Source organism: Sinohyriopsis cumingii, chromosome 11, assembly GCF_028554795.1.
Source record: "Sinohyriopsis cumingii isolate HCF-2022 chromosome 11, ASM2855479v2, whole genome shotgun sequence".
Classification (NCBI taxonomy): domain Eukaryota; kingdom Metazoa; phylum Mollusca; class Bivalvia; order Unionida; family Unionidae; genus Sinohyriopsis; species Sinohyriopsis cumingii.
The window spans coordinates 66,068,324-66,080,458 of NC_142971.1; the positions used below are offsets into that span (position 1 = coordinate 66,068,324).

The following is a 12,135-nucleotide window of genomic DNA, read 5'->3' on the forward strand; positions in this document are numbered from 1 at the left end:
AATATCATATAATACACTGATATATATACATCAAATGCATGTACTTCAGTGTATATTTCGGTAGCATATTTTGGTGCTTAATCTACAGTTTGTTAATAAGACATTGCAAATCTCCCTTCTGCATTGCTTTTTTTATATTACTTTTCTTTTTATTTTATCTTGTCAACTGACCCTTTCCACATTTACTTGAAGATTAAACTATTCCATTTTTTAAATGAACCATTCTCTTCAACCACTGAGTCAATAGTACTCGGATGTCATTTAATTTACTCTCATAATTTAGATTTATCATGTGACTTAAATTTGAAGAGAAAATAATGCCTAATACTGAAACTTTCATCTATTCAGCATAAAGTATACTCTATACAGAAATGGCCATTGCTGTTCATGCTTCCAAGCCATATTATTCTTGTTTTCTATATGGTTACCTTAAGGCTGGAGGTACTTGCATATCATTTTAATGTATGCCTTGTATGTTTTTTGGAGGTTTTTCAGATCCATCAAAAAACAAAACATCATCTGTATAAAGATGATATTTGAAATTCATTTCCATCTATATTAATACCATTTATATCCTTATTCTTCGTAATCATTAATGATAGTAGCTCTGCAGAGTTAGAATAAATAAGATTACAGTGGGTTGCCTTGTCTGCATCTTCTATATTTATAAACTTTTTCAAAGCCAATCTGATTTTGTGGAATGTGAATTTTTTAAAGTACAATTTTTTTTCAACTTCATTAATTCAATTATTAATTGGGTTCAAACTATCTTCCATTGGGATAAGTATGTAATGACTTTAAGTGTAAAACATTAAATCATACACTGCTATTATATTTTCACAAATGTATCTACCAGCCATTACACCTGTTTGATCATCATTAATTAGGTACTGTAATATTTTTTAATCCTTTTAGCAATACATGCTGAGGTCATTTTATAGGTAGTTTTAAGTGGTGATATTAGTCTCCAATTCTTTAAATTATTTTGTATCGTTATCACCTTTATGAATATAAATAACACATTCCCTCCAAATTATTGAGAGACTAACTAAAAATTAAATCGCTCCACAAAACTTTAAAAATTCAGCAGAATAACCATCTGGACCTGGACTCTTACAATTCTTCATGTTTTAATGCAAACTAAAGCTTTAGAAAATGATATCCTGCCCTCAAATTCTTGGCTCTCTTTTAAGTTTTTGAATATCAGAGTCATCAAATATTAAGTTGAGATCCACGTATTCAATGTCACCTGAATTGTAAATTGTCAGGTCAGTGTCATTAAATGTAGCTAAAAGTACCTGATCTGTTTCACACAAAGGATTTAAAACTGCTAAAAGACCTGAAAATTTACTGATTAACAGTTAGGATAAAATCTGCAATACAGTGAGGAATGAAATATAGTAACCAGATGTACGGACGCGATTAATCATCCCATGGCACTTTTTAAAAAAAAACAAGACAGATCAAGTTATGTTTTAGATATGAAATTATTTTCTTAAAACGAACATAAAATGAACATAAATCATTGAATTTTATATTAACTATCTAGAACTCAGGTAAAGTAGTGTCTTGGGGTGTTTAGACGAACCAAGTGTGACTGCTATATGAGACATACAGACAGAACATCATCAGATCATTACACACACACCAGCAATCTGCTAATGTACCCTATACCAATTTTAAAAACGGAAAGCATCAAGGATATAACAATGCACAAAACTTATTAATTTCTTTCAGTGAATTATGATTTCTAAAATCTCTTTCACCAGGGAGTCCAAAAACTGTCAACTTGTTGGCATTTCATATAAAAAGGGAGTTTCTAAAGCAACATTGTCTGCATATTTGTTGGGGCTAGTTTTCAAGCAACAGATGTGATACAGTTCACAATCTTTGGTGGTATGGTGGCAGACTTACCGTTGAGTGTTTGGAAGTAGAAGTTCACTGAATCGCAAGATACGAATACGAAACATACAAAATAAACAGAACACCAATCTGGCTTTCTTTTAATATCTATATCTGTAAATGATGAGTTGATTTTGCTTCAGTGTGGCTTGTTCAAAATGGTCAATTTTGGTGGTACATGTATATATAGGAGAAGCTGCCAAGTAGCTCATCGTCCAGGTAAAATGGACAGAAGATCTGCTAGAGACCTTATCAAGAAGCATTTATACAAGAGTTTCTCCTATTTCTTTGTTCAATATGTTTTAGAAAGATTAAAACTAGACAATGCAAATATTAGACGCAGATGACAGTTTTTACTGAATCGAATATTCTAGAAACAAGAAATGGACATCAAGCATTTTGTGCTTGTGCACATCTGCGTTGAAATGCCAATAACACAACAGAGTAAAGGGCCGCTTGGTGATAATCAGGTTACAAATTACAAATCAATAAATGAAATGATTTGCAGTTCAAGTCACATGGATCATGCATGTACATTTACTCATTTTAAATTAAATATATATTGGCATTTTAAAATCTAATACTACGTTTCTTTAACCAAAGTCTATTCAATCCTGATTTTTGAATGAACTACATTAACCCCTGAGCCAAACAGCTAGGCAGTCCCCTACAGCATACTTGCAGAGATCACCTAGAGCAGTGTTAGCCTTACCAGTGCCCGTATCCCCGAGACTTGCTGACAGCACTTGGCATGCAGATTTTTATAGAGGGGGCTACTTGCAATAAATTTGTTATTATTTCATTTGTATTCTTTTATTTAAGCTGAAATTTGGAACAGCAGTTCTCAATAAGATTACATACATAATGGTAAAAGTTTCATGCTACATGCAGAAATAAAACTGATGCATAAAGATGAAATAAATGATTGTATTACCAATTTGTTTCTCTTGCCATGAATAATCCACACTGAAAAATTAACACCATCAACACATGAAATAATTCTATTTTATGAATTCACACCATCAACACAAGAAATAATTCTTTTTTATGTACACAGAAATTCCACTTGTCGTCTCTTGTAAACTGAACATCCTGTGAATACTGTACACAAATGGGCATATTTTACTTGCTCTTTACTTAGCTTTCTTCCTTAGAACCCTCACTGAAAATTTTATAACTAATAAAACGCTTAACAAACCTTGAATTATGAACACTTGTGTAAACAACATTTAATTCCCAAACATTTGTTTAATGATTCATCAAAGAAAAAGCTCCAAAAAATTAAATTCATTTGCATCAGGGTCTAAATTTGTTGTTGGCCCTGGTGTTGGTCCTGTGTATAGCCTCATGTCAATGTGTGTTTTATCATTTATGATCCATCAACCAGCTCTTCTTTCATTTTCTTCTTCTTCTTCAACATTCTCATTCTCATCACTACCGCTGTTATCTCCAGCAGCTACTTCTATGTCACTATCAATCTCGTCTGATTAAAATCCTGAAAATTTTCCGTCAGAATCTTTCAAGTAAAAGTCTGCTCCCAGTGGCTGATTCTCGTCAATTTGCATCATTTTCAGATGGATATATTTTCATTATTTCTGCTGCTATCAAAGTCAATTTTTCCCCCTCCCTTCAGCAATGTTACTCTATGTAAGCAAAAATTGTATTGGTTAAACTACCTGCATAATTAGGAAATGGCTACAAATCAACCAATGGTTTGCGTCGATTTAACTTGTTGTGCAGGATACAGGCCTAGACAAATACTGCCACTCAAACTCTGCACCCGGGATACAAGCTAGGTAAACTCAGCCACGTTATCGAGGCACTCGGGAGATGAGGGAGGTAAAGTCCGACAAGTTATCGAGGCAGCAGGGGTTAATGTGTTAATTGTCATCAAGAAACTTCACGATGAAAGTTATTGATTTCAATGGTCTTTTACAATGCTGACCATATACTAAACATGGGACAGAATTCAAGTGCCTCAAGTGGAATCATCACAATCAAGGGTAGTACAAATTTGTTTATCAGTATGCTTAACTTTCATTGTGACATCTCAGCGCGCGGCATTCAATCTGGATTCTACTAGAAAATACCTTTAAGTTTATTTCATCCAAAAATATATATATACGTTAACAATGATTTTGCTGTATGCACCTCCCGGAATATGAATGTATATGAATCCATATGAAGTGAATACTTGCCACTTAAAGGTATGTGGAATCAAATTCCAAATAATGACACCCATTACTGAAATAATTGGTGCTGAATGTCCCATGTGACTTGTACTACAGTTTTGTGGTGTTTTGAAACACCCAAATCCACACCAAATCGCATTGTGTCTACCATCTAATCTCTAAATTGCAAGCATCTCCTCCCTCCCTCAACCTGCGATTTACTGATATGTAATGAGTCAAGTGGGATTATACATAAGGTTAAAACATCTTTTTAAAATTTTTAAACAATTCTTTTTACACAAACTGATTTTTCCAAATAAAAATTAATCAACCTATATCATACTTACCAAATTCGGTAAGGTTTAAGATTAATTAAGTTATCTGACTTTAAAAATATGATTGCCCAATTCCTTTCCTGTAGAGAAAAAAATTCTGCCCATTGTGGAATACTGCAGCAAAATGCCAACAATCTTTAAAAAACACGGAAATTCTAAGAAATCGGAGTCATATGTAAGGACAGACCCAAAAATTATTCAGAGAGCAGCTGAAATAGCAAAGCCTGAGAAAGTCAATAACGTTCTGACAAAACTTATGGAACACAACAGTTTCAATGCTCCAAAATTTACGAAACAAATAAACGAAAAGAAATTCAGAGACCGCAAATGAAAAGGTGAAGAAAATATGAACTCCAGAATAAATATAGCTGATGATGTGGTCAGTGTTTTAAGTGAGCTTCACAATAATCCAGTCATCAAAAAAATTTGACGAAACACAAGAAACCTGTTGTCATTGTTTATAGCAACCAACAGAATGATGATACAATCAGAAACTGTGAAGGAGATAACGGGAGTGTTCTAGGTGTTGACAGAACTTTCAACTTGAAACATTTCTATGCCAGTCTTTTATTACAAAAACCGATGTGTGATAAGCAATAGAACCAATGATTTTCTGGTAATGTTTGGGTCGTGCATGATACATTTTGATGCCAAAGAGGAAACTTACGGAAAAATTTTCTCACATGTTAGTGATCGGTTTAGACACAAAGCACGATTAACCATTGGAAGTGACAAAGTTAAGAGCACTACAAATGCCCTGAAAAGCCAAATTCCCCCCGGCAAAATTTTTGTTATGTACCAAAAACATTCATGACAATGGCCTGTAAAAGAATATTCCAAATCATTTTGGAAAACATGATGGGATAATATTTGCCTCAGATGATACGGCATTTGATTCAAGATGTCAGAATTTGGAACCCTATTTACAATTTCCAGTTTTCAAATCATACTGGCAAAGATTCATGTTGGGCAAAATCAACACTTTTGTTTTCCATCCATTACACAAAGGAGTAATCAGTGCACCATGAACAAATAATAACAGTGAGTCCGTGAACCATAAGTTAAAGGTGGTGGTTAATTGGGGCTGAAACAAGTTCCCAGAACTTATTGAAGAGTTGTTGTTGTTGTTGTAGGGCTTAACGCCATTTTTCAGCACACGATAGGCTATACATGGCAGCCAGTATTATTGAAGAGATTGAAACTATTATGAAAAACCAAATTCTGTTTCTCAGATGTGCTATTTATAGCAAAGGAGACTGGCATATAACACCTTCACTGGAACAGCATGTTATTCTACAACTAGTATGGCATGGTATTCCACAAATGGAGAAAGACAGGCATATACATGTACACAAATTTATGCTGGCAAAACCACCATCACCACCAAAATCCAGATATATCATTGCCAGCAACCTAGACTGTAAGTGTCACATGGCTTCCGAAAATGTTGGGAAAAAGCCAGGCCAGCAGAAACGGCAAGCATCAGAACAGACTAAAAAAAAATATTACAAATGACCAATTGGAGAAGTAATGTGCTTACAGATCCTTCTTTTTCACCATCCATACACCAAATCAATTTAATAACGAATCAAGTTAATTATGTAGGAGTGCGTGTATGAAAGAGAGAGAGAGTGACAGACAAAGAGAATGGAAATTTCACAACTCTGGTAGCTGTGTTTTTCTTGTAGAAAGTATCAATTATTTCTTATTCCATACTGACATTATGTGATTGTAAATAGTAGTAAAATATTACACGTAGGATATTTTGTTAAATAACATGTTATGACCCACTGGAATATATATGACACTAGTTTCATCATTAATGCTTTGTATCTCAAATTATATAAGTCATGATATGCGTAACAAAGTTATTTAAATAGAATTTAAAAATAAATGACTTTAAAAGAACTGAATCTGTCTGATATGAATTTAGGAGTTATCTCCATTCTTCTTACAAATTGTGTATATCCATCCATTACACTATTTTGAAGGCAACGCATATACAAGTATATATATAAACTGTGTTTGAAATATCTTAAGGAAGCTTGGTATATATTTGCATCATGACAAATATTCACATCAGTTACACATGCTGTCTTGGTCTGATTAGTACTTTTATAGTATCTTCCCCATTTCAAATTGTAAATTATGTTTGTCACTCATATTGTACAAGGGATGTTAAGTGAGCATTCGCTTAATGGCATTTTTAAACTCTGAAATGTCATGTCATCTATTCTTTAAGCTACAATTAAAAACAACTTTGTGCACATAGTAGTCTTAGTCCTAATACTATGTACTTTTGTAGATGTTTTTAGTCACTTCTATGAGGTATTCATATATTTGGAACATTTGAGTTCTTGTACATCTTTAGCTTTGATAGTCCATTAATATGAGGCAATGATATTTGCAACATTTGGGTTTCTTTAGAATTTATAAACCAATTATGTATCACAATAAAATATTTGCAACATTTGTTATTGGTCATTTGTCTATTTTATAGGTCATTTATATGGAATCCTGTTAGGGCCAATCGCTCCATCTCTCCATTGTGTAGGATTTTCGGTCGGGTGATGGAACAATGAAGTGATGCGATGGAGCGATTTGTCATTTATTTATTAATTGAATGGAGATTAAAGTCGAAAGATAAAATACTAGTAAATTGCATTTGTATTTAATATTGATCAACCCAACACTAGTCATACAATATAAGACATAGCACATTTTTGTTTTAGTGCTATGTCTTACTACCCAAATAATGGCCTTGTATAGTGTGTTCCGATGTCGGTTGACATCGAAATGAGTAGTAAAACTTTCAGAAATATTTCACACACTTGGCATCCTACATCGATACTCTTCCACTAATTTATGTGTAATTAATATACTTACTGTGCTGTCCTTATCCTGGTGGAATGAAAATACAACACGAGCAAATGGACGCATTTTCATGTTCCGTTGACATACATTTGAATTTGTTGCAATGCAATGGTAGTCGAGGTATGCTGAAGTAGGTTCATGTGGGGGATGTTTCTTAAACAAAACGAATCATTGCTTACAGTTCCAATAGGTATAATATATTTTTATTCATTTTGTTAAAGAATAATATTTCAACCTAACTCAATTTCGGCATTCTCAGCTTTCCAGCCAAATTTAATGTAGGCCAACAAAACTTGAAAACAGGTCCATTTCTGTTGTAAGAATTTGAATTTATTAGAGAAAAGACATTAGGGTAAGTAAAGTCTGACAAAAACATTATGACTTTACTTCGTAGAAAAGAGTCGTTATTTGTTGCCAGTTGTGTGATATTTCTAAAAATTTGACTTTCGTTACACTGTTAGTCGACATCAAAACATGCTATGCAGCACCGTTAGTTAGGTGGTAAGACCCATCACATCCCCAGAACAAAAATATCGGGTAATGTGTCCACAGAAGTCTGATGTTTTATTAATAAAGTATGGCAAAATCCATGACAACATGAAATCACAGGGATCGTCCTGGGCTTCGCCAATGTCGCAAATTGCGATTTTTTTTTCCTTATTGGCGACAAAAATATCCCATCTGGCGATTTTTTTGGCGACATACTTTTTGGTTATTTAATTTGTACATACAATCATGGATTTGGACTGGATAAATTAAAAGGCAGAACGAAAGGAAGCCACAAACTTGACTGAGCAATGCATTGGAATCTATCTGTTACACAAACGTTCCTTTGTTCGTATTGAAACCCCATCTTTACAGTGCATTGTTACATCATAATCTGCTTATGCTGACATCTGGGCTGAGTACTGTATGCTGCGATACAGTCAATCATGCTACCGCACAATGCCTACAACTGACCGACTTCTGGAGACGCGAATAGAACAGATACATTTAATTGTATGGCTAATCCTTCTGTTTTTTTTATACATATACCAATACAATAGTTTTGCTGAACCTTCATAGAAAACTGATAAGCTTTGAAGTACCGACTACTGTGTATAAATATAAAGCAAATGGAAAAAATCTAAATCACAATTACATCTGTCGCCAGTGCAGCATTTTACTCATTGATCTTTTCCTTTTGCCATCAGTCCTGTGTTACGGCTGCAGAGACTTAAACTCAGCAACAAGAAATAGCAAAAAAAAAACAGTTTTGCATAATTAATAATAATTATTTATTTCTCAAAATACAGGAGTGAAAGAATCCCTAAATTGGGTGTGAATTTACGCTTATATATACGGTCCAATATTGCCAGTGTTGACTCGTGTAAGTTTCATTTGTGGGAATGGAGATCCTATTTTTCTTGTCAAGAAAATTTATACAGCATTCAGTGATCATTCTTGGGATTTAGGAAGCAATTCGCTACAAGCTTTGTGAAGCTAGCCATAAAGGGGGGGGGGGCTGCTGACAGACTACTGGTGTCACCTGTCAGCACTGAGGACTGTGAACGTGGATTCAGTAAGATGAACCTCATAAAAACTGACATCAGAAATAAGCTCTGCATCTCATCTCTCGAGAATTTAATGAGAATCAGCATGTACAGATGTGAAAAATTAGACTTTGAAACTGCATTCAACAAGTGGGCAGCCCTAAAATCGTGACGGATTTTCATGTAACACTTTGTAACATTTTGTTAATGCTTGTTGTAATTAAAGTATTAACTAATCCATCTTTCGTAATTTTCATTGCCTGTTACATTAATAGACTAAATTAACACTTGGAAAAATGTACACTACTTTTTTTGGCGACACTTTTTGAAAATTGGCGACAAAATATTGAGGTTGGCGATTTTTTTGGCGACAGCTTTTTAAAAGCCAGGACCATCCCTGAATCACCTTATCAGTTATATAAATGAACACGAGTTCAATGGTGATCACAACCCTCCGCTCAATTAGACTTTTCTCACACGTCTTTTATTGCTTCAGAATCACAAGGTGACTGAAAAACTACACATATACATTCAACCCATAACTCTCGGACGACTATGTCATTAATCTAATCTGGCGAATTAACCTTTATTTTTCCCATTGCAGTCACAAAACCTTTCATACAGAATCCACTAAATGGAAGTAGCCCATTCTACCAGTTTCTACCCTGCAGTAAAAATGCGTTAGGATCTAATAATCACACCGAACAGGGCACATAATCTGTGTTATCTTTTAATACTAGGGAAATTAATAATGTGGTATCAATAGATTATTTGAATTTGCTCAGAATATTTTATGCATCATGAAAATGTTATTTACAGTACTATATTACTACTATTTTCTAAAGTTCCAAATAAAAGGCTCTCACTCTGCACATACATACTAAAGCTGTACTGATTAATCGGCCATACTCATAATTGGGCTGATTATTGGAACAATCAGTATAATTGGTATCAGCAGCAATAATCGGTGCCTACGTAAACAAATTTCCAAAGTATAAATGTAATCATAACATTCATCTTGACATGGCTTGAATTTTAAATCAGAATTAAATAGTGGAAATTAAGGAATGAACATTTGATTTGGAGGTTAACTGAAAGACAGTATAGTCTCAAAAGTAAATACTTTTTAACACACGAGCTGTAAACTATTGCTGATTGTCTGCTCACAACGAATTATCAATACCATGCATGCACTCATCCTAATCACAGCAGCCAATCAGCCAATGAGACCTCATGTAGCTGTTGAACTTCTAGCATACACATTACAGGGATGGTCCTGGCTTTTAAAAAGTTGTCACCAAAAAAAAAATCGCCAATCTCAATATTTTGCAGCCAATTTTTAAAAAATGTCGCAAGAATAAGTAGTGAATATTTTTCCAAGACTATTAATGTAAGTTATTACTTTATTGACAACAAGCAATACAGCTATAATATTACAAAATAAATCATTACATGACTGTTTTGCACTACTTCCATGGTCTTTGCATTGCGCATCACCGTTAATGCATAGGTCTAACTGTTGTCACCTGAAATAAATGCATTATCAAATGTAAAATATCTACTTTCCTTCAGTCTCTCTTTTTTTAATTGAAACATCAGGTATTAAGCAAATCTATATTATGTATACTATTTTCCAAATAACAGTTTTGTAAGAAACTTTATTTAGATAATGACATTTTAATATTAAAACCCTATGATTGTACTTTGCAATGAAAGATAAGTGACGTATAATGCGACCGTCGATTTCACGCATTTAAGAATTAAATGCCTCTCCCTATTTATGTCTAGCTTCACAAAGTATATCTCTGTCAACCAGGAGTTCAGAAATTTATTTTTGCCATGCTTTACATGTTTTGCTCATTAGTGAACTGCTTCCTAAATCCCAGGAATGATCACTGAATGCTGTAGATTTTTTCTTTACAATCAAATTATGATCTCCATTCCCAGCAATAAAACTTACACAAGTCAACTTGACCTGGCATTACTGTACCATATATATATATATATATATATATATATATATATATATATATATATATATATATAAGCATTGATTACCATCATTACTTAAAAGAAGGAATTAAGAAACATATCACAAAGCACATGTGCCCCCAAATAACTAATTCGGAATAAATATGTTATTTAGTAAAGAGTTTTATTTGCATATATGAGTTAACAATAAGAAATAAGGTGGGATATAAAATGTGGAAATAGTTATCACACGTATGGTAGCTTGAGACCACATTTGAAATGTTAACATAAATCCGCACCCGTTTTAGGCATTGTTAGTTATAACAAAAATAGGGCATGGTTTACTTGTCAATCAAATTCTAGTGCTTTCATTAACTGTAAAACAGGCGGTTTCTTGAAAAAATCGGTCTCATGATCGGTATCGGCAAATTTAATAATCAGCTATATTGCCACTAGCTTTTCGTGGGTCGGTGGTTCTTCCAGGGGTTATGCCTTGTTCTTCCTCCACCATTAATACTGCCCGTGTCTTACGTTGTAGGACTAAACCCCACACGAAGTTTTAAAGAAAACTAATCGGGGGAGTTGGGAGCGTTGTAATTTATAGACGAGACGGTAGATACAATGCGATTTTGGTGTGGATTTCGGTGAATTTGAGTGGATTTGGTTGTTTCGTAACACCCATCGCTTTTTGCATTGATTATATCCTTGATTCTTTTTGTTTTCAATTCGGCAGTGGGTACAAAATAACGACGGGTATGAGCACGTTTCATAACATTTTTGGTTAAATTCATCCCATAAACTTGCTATAAATATTCTGACAATTAAACTGAAAATGTAACGAAATATTTTAAAAATGCCTGCACGTTCAAAAACGTACGGGATAACAAATTTAAAAGTTACAAATCGAATATAGGATGCAATTATTTTTATACAAATAATGAACTTTGTTCAGTTATTACCGTGTTTTCCTTTGCCCGACATATCTACTTTTATAAAGACAGAGCTGAAAGATATAGCAGCATTATAGTCTCATACGTTTAGAATACATAAAAATTTACAAAAGCCGCCATTTATAGACTGGTTACACAAAAAATGCAATCGGAATATCGTCGGCCTTTTCCTGTTGCAAATACACATTTAGATTTGTCCGCAAGACTGGGGTTTAATTACGTCATAATAAAGTCAAAACATTAACGTCACAATGAATAGATGACGTATCATCACTAACAGTAATGACTGCAACAATTTAAACAGAATCATTTCTTTTTTTTAAATTCGTTACAAAGTGCAAATATTTCACTGATTTCTGAAACGTCACTGGGTGTTATTTTCAAGCCCTATCATTTTATA

At 33.7% G+C, this 12,135-nt stretch overlaps 1 protein-coding gene across 2 annotated transcripts in view; it reads right to left on the reverse strand.

Moving 5' to 3' along the window:
* The window catches only part of LOC149788603 (protein lin-37 homolog), a 36,525-nt gene extending 24,631 nt beyond the window's left edge, over positions 1–11,894 (reverse strand). For both annotated transcript variants that reach the window (XM_089974663.1, XM_089974661.1), the window contains exon 1: positions 11,745–11,894. In XM_089974663.1, coding sequence (XP_089830789.1) covers positions 11,745–11,766 — 22 coding nt within the window. In that variant the 5' untranslated portion in view covers positions 11,767–11,894. The remainder of the gene's footprint in view (positions 1–11,744) is intronic.
* Positions 11,895–12,135: the final 241 nt, after the last annotated feature.